Source organism: Pholis gunnellus (genome assembly GCF_910591455.1).
Source record: "Pholis gunnellus genome assembly, chromosome: 5".
Classification (NCBI taxonomy): Eukaryota; Metazoa; Chordata; class Actinopteri; order Perciformes; family Pholidae; genus Pholis; species Pholis gunnellus.
In genome coordinates this window covers 17,816,199-17,828,200 of record NC_136531.1, presented here as the reverse complement: position 1 = coordinate 17,828,200, position 12,002 = coordinate 17,816,199, and the positions used below count along the sequence as shown (strand labels likewise).

Genomic DNA, 12,002 nt, shown 5'->3' with positions numbered 1-12,002 from the left:
GATAGTAGTTGATTTCAGATATTAAAGGTGTACAACCCTATTGAAGGATGTTATGGCCACACAGGGAAAATAACAAGTTGTTAATATTGAGAATGTTTTTCATGTAACTACTTTTACATTTTGAGTACCTTCTGAACACATTTTACTTAGCTCGCACAGTAAAATGAAGTGACACTGTTTCTATTTGAACATGTGTTATTTGATCAGTACATTTGGAAATAAACTTATTTCTAAGGCAGGATGGTCAGCACTTCATTATAATGCAGACATAATTATGTTTGTTGGATCTCATTTATTTCGAAAGGGGCATGCCGGTAATGTGCAAAAGACAAAATATTGAATTATTTAATCACAGCACAGATTTCATATCATGATTAATGTTAGATGAGGGTGAACGTTAATTCACTGTACAGTTGCATTATTGCAGCATGTAGCTTGTCAGTGAGGTATAAGCTTGGATAGAGTGCCCCTTTGTGGTGTCAATGTGAACAGTTGATCGAACGTCTCCGGCAAATGTACCTTTATAAATTACCATCAACTAAAAGGAATTGTTTGTGCTTCATACATGCATAAATTCATATCCATCTGATTAGAGTGAAGGTGATTATATTTTCTTTGTTTCACTGACATCAGATAAATCACATACTCGTCCTCGTATGCACACGTATAGCAGTCATATAAAGAAGTCAGTCATCACAAAGTTTCCACAAGACTTTAACAAATATGACTTTGTGATCGTTTAAGGTTGAAAATCATTGGTGATCAAAATGTGGAAGTAAGAGGGTTCAAATATGGGTACATATTGTGGGTGTAACATTTTTCATATAAGACGCACTGTGGAGTTTCTGTTTCTTAGAAATGAGGATGTGGAGCCTTCAAACCCAGCTGCTCTTGCCCCTGTGCGGTAAGTTCTTTGGATTAAATATGTTTTTATGTAACTTCAATATGGCAGACTACACCTTGATGTTGGTCTTAGTGATATATATAAAATATTTCATACACGTTAGTTAAATATGTATACAAATATTTACTGATTTCCATTTTTTTTTACATTTCATGTCTTCACTCAGCAGTTGCTCTGAGCTGTGTGAGTGATGCAGCAGGGTTGATCCATGTGTCTGGATATGAAGGGGGACAAGTTGAAGTTTCTTGTCCCTATAGCGAGGGCTATGGGTCTTATGAGAAGTACCTGTGCAAGAATGACTGCGGCGACGATGATGTGCTTATTAAGACGACAGAACCAAATAAGAACAAATACTCCATCCACGATGACAATCAGCAACGAGTCTTCACAGCGACTATCTCTGATCTGAGTCGTACAGACGCTGGGAAATACTGGTGTGGGGTGACCAGGACCGGAAAGGACATCTACACTGAAGTAGATCTGGTAGTAGGACAAGGTATGTAAACAAACAAACAAAGAAAAACCCAGTCAGTTTTTCATTTCTCATCGAGACATTGTACTGTGCATACATACAATATTTGAGGTCCATTTTCTGCTACTTGTACCTTTTCTCCACTGCATGTATCTGACATAAATAGCCGATACAATTGATTAATCCACATTGACCAACTATGCTGCTTACACGTAAATGCATCAGTAACACATGATAAGCACCTTTTACTTTGCTTTCACTACATTTACCGAACAATACTTCAGTGTTTTACTTAAGTAACGTTTTAAAAGCCACTATTTTAACATTGTGATATTGCTTCTTTGAGTCAAAGTACTGAATCTGAATACTAAGCACTTCTGTGATGTTGTTTATTGGACTGTCAGACAGCTGTTGTGAGCGATCCACCAAAATCCGAAGCGATGAGGAGAGTTCAGTGTCCTTCAGTTGTCCGTATGAGTCTGAGCACCAGAACAATCTGAAGTACATCTGCAGAGGAAACCAGCCCTCCACATGTCTGGCGAACGCAATAGTCACCTCTGAGAAGCATGAAACTGGACAGTTCAGACTTACCGATGACAAGGTGTCGAGGAAATTCACAATTACCATTACCGGTCTGACCCAAAACAATATTGGGTCGTACCTTTGTGGTATCCATGGAAACACTGGCCTGGATGTTTTCTCTGCTTTTGAGCTAGAAGTCAAAGGTGAGAGCTCTACCTCGCCATGTTGTAGTAAACCATTAGTTTTCACAGTAATCAGCCAGAAAACGGTGTTCTGTCAAATAGATATAAAGAAAACATGACGAAAGGTTAAAGACACAAAGCTTTGATTTTTAACTTGTATGATTTGTCAAAATATATCAAATATCTGAAGGAGATGTGAATCATGCACATCCATGTATGATCTGAGCTGAACACAGGCTGCAATGTTGGCTTCAACCTCCCTTCTGTTTCACAGAGTGGTGCTGTGTGAGGTCAAACAAACTGAGCGGCATTGTGGGACGCCCAGTGACGGTGCAGTGTCCCTACCCACCAAAACACCGCGGCAACAGGAAGTTCCTCTGCAAGGGAGACCACCGCAACAGCTGTACAGACATGGTGACAAGACAAAGCAGGTTCACACTGCAAGATGATGTTTCCTCCAGCTCTTTCTTGGTGATAATCACAGAGTTGAAAGCAGAGGATGCTGGGACATACTGGTGTGGTTCAGACTCACAGTGGAGTGTTGGGGACTACACCAAGATTCAACTGTCAGTAGGTAAGATTATGAAAAGAGCAAGAATTAGGTCTGAGTATATGTGTAAAAATGAATGTGTCCTGCAGGTTCAGGTAGCTCATATCTGCATCATGTCACAATGACATGATAGATCTAGTCCCTCCTTCTCTCTCCTCGAGTGCTGAAACTGTGGACTATCAAACAATAGCAAAACTGCCTTTAATTTTCATCGTGCAAGCAAAGGCTCAATCGAAAGTCTTCATCAAATTAAAGCTGAACTAAAAGAATGTGATTTGTAGATTATGTAATGTTTACGTTGTTCACCACCATTGTTTAGCACGTCAGCATGCTAATATTCACTAATTAGCACAAAACATAAAGGATGGTGAGGGAATGCCATTAGTTTTGCAGGTTTTTGTTCATGAAGCAAAGGCCTGGAGGAAAGGAGAATTGTACCTATATGGTGCCGAAAATTCAGGGTTATAACATTTTATCCTTTGGGGACATCAATGTCTGTAAAAAAAACAGAAATTGCGCAGTGATCCATCCGTCAGTTGGGGAAACCTCAACCTCAAATTGTGCCAGTCCATGCAGTAGATTTTCATCTTCTGGAGACGGTGAATGTTTGTACTAAAATTCATTTCAATCCTTTAAACGGTTGTAAAGATATTTCACTCTGGACCAAGTTGTTGTCAACTGACCAACAAACATTGCTATTGTGGTGTATTTTCCGCCTACACATTAAACAGCATAAGTGTTTGAACTCATGTCCTTTGCATGGAGCAGATATATGGAGTGTAGAAGGCATGAACTCTGTCCTTTGCATGGAGCAGATATAGGGAATGTAGGAGCCAGGTCCTTAATTTATGCACCCTGATAACATGTCCAGATGTTCCTTATTATCGGAGCAGGGTGCGAGGAAGACCAGGGGCCCATGTCCGAGACATGTTTATTAGGGGTCCTAGAGCGGCCAACATGCTACGCTCCTTGTGAGTTATCTTCTCTAACCTCAGGGGATGGGCATCAGCTGGATATAAGGAGACTGAGGATTCTCCGCACTTTAGAGTCATTTTGAATTGGCTGAGACTCTCCGGTCGCGCTAGCCGGCTGTATGACATGTGTTGCTTGTTTGTAATAAACTTCATTATAATATCAAGAACAGTGTCCGCGGAGCTTCCTTCGATCATCACTTCAACATCACTGCCGCATGAAATATACCACACTATCCCCAGAGCCCCGCTGCTAGCAGCGCTAAAGATACAAATGTAAGTGGACTAAGAAACTCTCTCTAACAGTCTTTCCACAGCAAACCAGCACTGAGATCTCTACCGTCACTGTGGTGGAACATGTCGGATCACAATCGACGCTTATCCCTGGAAAGCAGATCAAAGGTATTTGTGTGCGTCAGTTATATTGCAACACACACTGGCTATTAATATGAAGGGAGCATGAAAACAGCAAATGTTGTCAGGCTACAGTTTGGTGAGATCAATTCTGCTTTTTGCTTGATTTTTGTGACAGATATGAGGGGCGTGATGATGTGTGTTTTCAGGAAGTGTATGACTATATTTTTATTCTGTTTTTACACTTTCTTCCGAATTCAGCAATTTCTCACTTTGTGGTTTTCATTGTGCCGGCTGTGCTGCTCACACTGACGTTTGCCCTGGTCATGGTTTATAAATACAAATGTAACAAAGTGCAAGGTACGTTTCCCATGCAAATCCACGCACAGGCAAACTCATACACATATAGATGCAAACTAATCGTGTAACCATATTTTATGCTGTTTGTTTTCAGGAGCCGGAGCCAACAGGAACAGAAACAAGGCAGCCGAAACAGAGGAAGTGATTGGTGTAGGGGATGTAAGAAAACTAAAATTCAAAGCTTTGCTAATGCACACCAGAGGCTGCAAAGTTCATTACAGTTCACATTACAGACACGTGGGACAGAACGACATACTGACGATTTAACTCATTAGTGTGGCTGAATATGTAACGTTTGTTTTTAGGGTGGTAAAATAGACTATCTTGTGTACCATTTAGACACTATTGGCTCAGTACAGGTGGTTGAGAAAAGTTCAGGATCTTAAACCGAAAGGCTTCTTTCTGGCTTGATGACAAACATCAATCTGACCTGTAAGTGGAAGGATGTCTTGCTCTGGTCCCAAAGTACTGAGCAAATGAAATGACCAACTTACTGATTATTCGGCCATTTTCATGTGAATAATTATATACATTCTCATCTGAGTAACAATGCCCTCTTATCTGTTTATTTTTGTTGATTCTTTCTTAGATTTATGAAAACCAAGACATAGCTTGCTCAAAGCCGGGGTCCTCCAAACAAAAGAGCGCCTGTCAACACGATGATGATGCAAGTGAAACCCAAGAAGAGTCTGTGTACCAAAACTACACAACAGAGGATATCTACTGCAATCAAATTCAAATTGAAACCAATAGAAGATGAGCAGCATGCACATCTGTGATCAAACCTTGCATTTTGGGGCTTAAATATGTACCCAAATGATCCTGTTTGTATTGTCTCTATTAACAGCTGACCAACACATTTCACATACCGCTGTGGTCCAACCTTTTCAATGTCTAACTGAAAACTACAGTACTATGATTATCTTTAGATGATTTGTTATATAATTACCATCAGTTATAATAAGTACTTGTATCAATTGCTTGATTATTTGCTTTATCTTTGATTTTACACTTTTACACTCATAATGATTGCTTAATTTTAATATAACAAACTGTTTAACTTACCTGCACTCTTTTTAATATATTGTGGACGACCATTTCAGCTTAATACCCCAAATGTAAGTCCTCTTTCTTTATATATATATAATATATAGTATTGTTGAGGTATCCACCATGAATGTCCGAGACACACTACACCCTAAGAATCTCCCTATTTGCTATTAAAATAATTGCTACACCATTTGATTAATCGATTTATTGAAATGATGGATTAAACAAATACGTGCAAAAAGGGTGTTGCATACTGCAGATGAACGTTCTAACACCTCTGCCTGAGGAGCAAGAGGCCAGACCACACAAAGCATTAAGGCAGCGTGTTGTGGTGTGAGCATCTGGCTGACTCTTGCACAGATAAGTCTTCAAGGCGCATTATAATTTAACACCTAACTAGCATAGAAGGACCATGGACCCTATGGCCTCTTAAAAACAGGAAATCCTATCTCAAGGTGTTATTTGTATTTTATGCGAGTTGTCCATTTCTCTTTTTATTTTTATTTCTATGATGAGTTACGATCTATTGCTTATTATCAGCCTAAGAGCGTTATATCTTCAGATATTAATATACTCGTTGCATGTCATCATATTGCTTTGAGACGTTTCAATTATTAAATTGCTTTAATGTGCGACTTTCTATCATTTATCAAAATGTAATCATACGTGCTTGTAATGTTGACTGTTATGTTAAAGCTAATGAAATAAGTGAACTTTGAGTCACTCTGACGTGATTGAATGACAGCCAGCAGAGGAGAAAGGTTGTACATTCAAAAACCAACTATTGTATTAGTTAGGGAGACATCCTGTTCAGTGAGAGCTAGACACCTTCTACAAAGCTAGCAGACAAGCATTCAACTTAAAAAGTAGGTATGTCAGAAGGGATAAGACTATGAGAACTGTGTTGTCCAATGATTAAAGAATGATCTGTTGTATACCTTATATGGACCCGGAGGTTGCAGAAAGCGCCAAGGAGAAGGGTACAAACAGGGAGAGACAACAAAGGATCGGGGTCTTCTGGACGCTCTTCTTAGGGCTTTTAGGCTTTTTTGAGAACTTGGTACATTTGAGATCTTGTATGATCTATCATTTCATTTTTATTGTTAATTTTTGTAACTTTTTCTAAACTTTTTGTAAAAAACAAATAAAACTGGTTTGTATTTTGTGCATTCCAAACAAAGTCCAGTATTGCTCATCTCTGGTGGGGCCCTCGTAGTCCCCTCAAGGTAAGAGAGCTCTTCCCCTGGGATAGGCTGACAGTAGTACATTTATTAGACATGTGATCTGAATGACATTCCTGTTACAAGCTAAGGTTAAGATGGTGTTCATCATTGTTGCGATTTACTAACTTGGTTGGCTCAGATTGATTTTGAAGCTCTGCTAATGTATCACATGTGATGTTGCAGTGTTGGTTGATAATGTTTAGACATTAGCTGAGGTGTATTAGGAAACAATAGGGGTTAGATTGGTATCTAAATTAGGGATGTTAGAGCCAGGGTCCTGAAGCTGCCTTTATTAACCGAGCGAGGTTCCCAACCACACGGGGTTCCTCCTCCAGCGGTGGCCCTTTAGAGCGGGTTCACCCTGGACATCCAGTCCCCCACACCTATTACACACACACACACCTAAATCCGTTGATATCCGGCAGTCAGGAAGGCATTTTTAGCCTGAAATAACTGATATGACGGTGGCTAGTGGTATTAAGTTATCCTGGTTTTCGCCTCCCTAAGCAGGCTAAGACAGTCTTGCGTATGTTTTGGGGGGTGCGTTCGTTACCTATAGGTCAGAGGTTATTGAACAAGCCGTCTTCCAGCGCTTCACAAGTACGGGGAGGGGGTATCGGTTACGCAGCTATGGCTATACACCTTCTCAGTATAATGAATCAATAAAACCAAGAAAAGTCAGTGTATGTTGAAACAACTGATCTCTGTTGTTGTTGTTTTTCAGTTCCAGACATTGTGACGGCCCCTGCCTCTACCCACACTGTGAAAGTATGGTTTTGTCCCTGTGTCCCTGAAGGAGCCACGGGGAACAGCAGTGGCAGATTACCTGCTGCAGAGCACCTGGTCCTAGAGCTCCTATAGGGCATAAAGCCCTGCTCCAGTGTTGCTCTGCCCTGGCGCTCTCCTGCGCACGTTGAGCGATCCCTGCCAGTGGCTGCTTGTTTATACTTTGGTTTTGGTACTTCATACTTCTTTTGTTTGGCTGACAACACCCAACACTTCATCACACACTTCATCATTCACATTTACATTACTGATGGTACAGACTGACACACTTCACAATGGTAACTACTTCTTTATTTTGTTATAATAAATACTAAGTGATTCATCTTAGTCAATTTAAGCATGACACTGTATTACAATTATATTTACAGAGAGAAACACACACACACACACACACACACTTCTACCTACATGTTGAAGAACCGTTAGTCACCTGAGCCAGAGCAACTGCTGGAGCTGCTCCTGACAACATGAGTAACCAGGCAACACCAAACAAACATACAGCTCGGTCATACAGGACTGTGAAAACGGCGCAAGACTGAAGCTATCAGCTAATCACTTTTAAGTTTTTCTTGTTTTTATTCTTGTACCTGTAGCCTTATCTAATTGTCTTAAAATGAGCTCTGAGGTTTTAGTGGCAAGGCCCCACTATGACAGCAGAGATGTGGCTCAGGGGCTCCCGGTGAAAGAGCCTCGTGTAGCGCTGGAGGTCCCTCTGCCGTCCTCAGGCTCAGCCACAGCGGGGTACCGCTCAGCTAAATACTCGCCGGCTGAGTGGTTCTCCAACTACCACACCGTCCTTGAACAGTCCGGTACCAACAGCCACGAAGCCGGCAGCATCCAGCGGGAGTCCAAAGCTCTGTACCAGGACACTGAGGCGGCCACTGTGACGACCCAGGCTGAGGGAACACGTCTTCTGGGAGAGAGACTACAAGAGATCCACTACTGGAAATCGGAGCTGCAACAGCACATTCACCAGCTGCTGGCCGACACGGAGTCACTATCGGCGCTGAAGACGAGGCTGGAGAAAACGCTGGACGCCACCGAGATTTCATACGCCATCGCCACCGATAATCTCAACTGCAGGGCCAGGAGGCTGGGACCAGACCTGGTCCGAGACACCGTGGAGGAGGAGCTGGTGAAGGTGACCAGCTTTATAATCAAAACGTGAATATGTGATATACACTTTTGCTGTGTGTGACAGTGAGACGAGACATCGCTGTTGATCAATTTGCATGAAAGGAATCACAAGGAAGTGTGAAAGTTAAGCATAATATGGCAATAATATATCAATTTAACAAATGAAGAGGCATAACATAAAACAATACCTTAGTTATAATATAGGATGTACAGCAAATATTTTCCCAGAATAAATGTATTTAATTCTTAGCCTTCTACATGTAGTAATTAATTAATTGATGTGTATTAATGGGATGCTTTGGGAATGAACAAATGAATAGTTCATATTGAGATACTACTTTTTCAATCAAAATAGTAAAGCTGCATAATAAGTCAGTTAATAGATAGTCGAGTGTAATCATTTGAACCACAATCTGTTTCAATTCTATTTTCATGCAAAAAATGCCAACTATTTGATCACTCAGCTGCTGTAAATGTCTGCTGCTTTTTCGTGAAATAATTAAGTTGAATATAAACAAAACAAGTCATTTGATGATATCACCTTGGTTTTTTTCTGCCAATAATCATTAGATGTGGCTCTATAAAAACAATAACTCAGTAACAATAACTTACAGTAATAGTCTCAGGAGCAAGTGTCAAATAGTGAATTCAGTGTAACGGTCAAACAGCACCAGCAGAGGGCTCACTAACACACACTAACCAAAAGTGTGACTGCGTTCTGTAGGAAGTGGACTTGATCAGGAGCGTCCAGGCTCTTCTGAAGAGGACTACGGCTCAAGTTGTCAGTCAGATCAAGTGAGTGTCAACATCCTGAAAGTTAAACAACCTGACATGTAAACCCACGTATAAAATGTCAAAAAATTAGTTTGAACCTTAACTTTAGAGAACTGAATATCATCCTTCGGTTTGTGTCTTTGTGTGTTAGGCTGAACAGAGAGGCTAAGCAGACGTTAGAGTTTGACTGGTCTGATAAGTACCAGGCCTACAACTTTGATGACCAAGGTGCAAGATACACTAACATGAGCCCAGACACACAGCACCACCCCAGCTCAGCCACCATGCAGGACCAGTGAGTCCTTGTGTGCGAGTGTCATTTTTTTAAAACTTAGAAACGCATGAGGTTACAAACAATGGACTTAACTTTTGTGCAATTGTCTTCTGGTCTGCTGCAGTGTGTGTAACGCTATATCGTGGACTAAGTTTACACAGGACAACCTATCCAAGGCCATGCAGGAAGAACAGGCCACCAACAGTCTCAGGTCAAAGCGCACTGTGGTTCAGACATGTGTTTAAGCTCTGTGTTTAATGTGATAATGTCACACATTATTTCAAGTTTTCGGTAACCGTAATGTTGCTGTTTGTATGTGTCAGACTGCTGGTGGAGCAAGTGCTGCAGGACACCACTCATGATCTGAGAGTCCAGTGCTCCGTTGTGGACCGAGCCTTCAGTCAGCGCTGTGCGGAGCTGATAGAGGTCAAGACCCAGCTGGAGACGAAGTTCGCACAGGTAGACAGGCAGACCGACACACAGAGTGGCTGATTGATCGATTACTTGATTCTCTAATATTGTATGATTGTGTGTGTGTGTGTGTGTGTGTGTAGATCTTGGAGCAGATTGGGGCCCAGGAGAGGAACATTGTGGCTATACAGCAGGCCATCCACAACAAAGAGGCTCCGCTGAGAGTAGTTCAGTCCAGACTTTACCTCCGCTCCCTCAGACCCAACATGGAGCTCTGCAGAGATGAACCCCAGTTCAGGTACACACACACATAGACTCACTGTACTCTGTCTCATCATACTATATTGCTCCATCTCCTTTAACTCTCTCTCTCTCTCTCTCTTCATTTTGTTTGCTTCCTGCGTCTGCAGTTTGGAAGGGGAGTTGAGGCAGATTGATGCCACTCTTGCATCTCTGCGCCAGCAGCTGAGTGAGGCCAGAGGCTCCCTGTCCCACCTGGAGGAGTCACGCATTACCCTCGAGAAGGACATCAACTGTAAAACCCACTCACTGTTCATCGAGAGGGAAAAGTGCATGACTCGCCGTCGACGATACCCATCGGTTTCCACACTGTCGGGATACTGAAGACGACGACTGTTTGTGTGGAACTTGCTTTGATTTTGCCACTACTCTACGTCTAATATTCTAGATTGTTTTGTCTTTTTGTTGTGTTGTGAGCCACTGAGCGTATCGATCTATAGATCTATAATATATACGTCTATTTGTCTGTAGATGTTTAGTTTAAATTAAAAGTGAAAGTTTAGTCGACGTCTCGTCTTATTTCAATGACTACATAAAAGTTCATCAGACAATTAATAAACTAAAATTGAAATAAATAATTCACACAGATGGCTTATTATAGTGAAGGCTTTTAATTGAAAATGTATATCGATAATTTACATTTAATTATATTACAAAATAAATGAAATTATTTATAGATTCAAAATATAATACGCAAATAGGAAATGAAAATACACAAAAAACATTTACATTTTTTTGGACAGTTTAAATATTTGTCGAGAGAGTTGGCAATCATGGTCTTAACCAAAGTGGTGGTTGACATCGGCATCCCTAGAGCCATGCTGCTAGCATTGCTAAACAATAAAAATAATAATCTTTACTACATGTAAGCAAATTAAGCAAATATATCATATTTGCATATCGTTTCAAGAGTATTGCATTGATTAGTTATTTAATCGATTATTCGATTGACAGAAAATCAAACGTAAATTATTTTGATAATTGATTTATCGCAAACATTCTTGGAAATTCGGATGGTTCCACTTTCTAAACTGTGAGGATCATCTGCACTTCCTAGTCTTAGATGGCGTTAATTTGAATGTCTTTGGCGTTTGGGCTGTTGGTTGGACAAATAAGACTCTTGATAATATTTGTTTATGGCTCTGGGAAATTGAGATGAGCAGCTTTAACTGTTTTTTAATGTTATATTTATTTAGACAAAAAATACAGTAGGCTACAAGTGATTTAATACACATGGTTCACACACACACATACTATCAACTTGCTATAAAAAAAACAAATACATGATGCATGATGATGAGTTTAAATTCAAATACATTTAGCAACTGACGTCTCTGATTTTAATATAGAGTGATCTCTACTTACTGTCAGAGTAGAGCGTAAAGTCTGATCCCAGAATAGTTAGATATTTTCAATGGTTAATAATCATTTTACTATCAACAAGAAAAACAAGGGGAACATCTTAGTCTGCTTATGTTTTAGTATTATGCAGCACAATTTTGTAACCTGTCTATCAAAGTTGTGAAGTTTGTGTATTTCCTATTGTCTGGTGTTCTCTTATATTGTAGAGTGTTGAACTTGCTCGACCACAGAACAAAAGATCCAAGATAGTAGAAGCCTTACAAAATAAATGCCCCGAAACGTTTGTGACCTCCTGGGTCACTGTATGACAAAATAACTTCTTGAGTTACAGAATTGTGAATTAAAAAGTGATTTCAAGCTGCGGTATCAT

The 12,002-nt window shown here is 40.4% G+C and overlaps 2 protein-coding genes across 2 annotated transcripts; both read left to right on the top strand.

Moving 5' to 3' along the window:
• Window positions 1–858: 858 nt before the first annotated feature.
• LOC306696519 (polymeric immunoglobulin receptor-like) lies at window positions 859–6,482 on the top strand (the record flags this gene model as incomplete). The annotated part of the gene is made up of 8 exons (XM_079160168.1): window positions 859–904; window positions 1,071–1,400; window positions 1,781–2,101; window positions 2,355–2,654; window positions 3,908–4,003; window positions 4,217–4,315; window positions 4,410–4,474; window positions 4,905–6,482. 8 exons carry the CDS (start codon window positions 859–861, stop codon window positions 5,073–5,075), a joined length of 1,428 nt encoding a protein of 475 aa, XP_079016294.1. The 3' UTR covers window positions 5,076–6,482.
• Window positions 6,483–7,987: 1,505 nt separating this feature from the next.
• tekt4 (tektin 4) lies at window positions 7,988–10,594 on the top strand (the record flags this gene model as incomplete). Its single annotated transcript, XM_079159365.1, has 7 exons — window positions 7,988–8,515; window positions 9,236–9,306; window positions 9,437–9,580; window positions 9,684–9,770; window positions 9,883–10,018; window positions 10,114–10,268; window positions 10,381–10,594. 7 exons carry the CDS (start codon window positions 7,988–7,990, stop codon window positions 10,592–10,594), a joined length of 1,335 nt encoding a protein of 444 aa, XP_079015491.1.
• Between the last annotated feature and the right edge of the window lie 1,408 nt (window positions 10,595–12,002).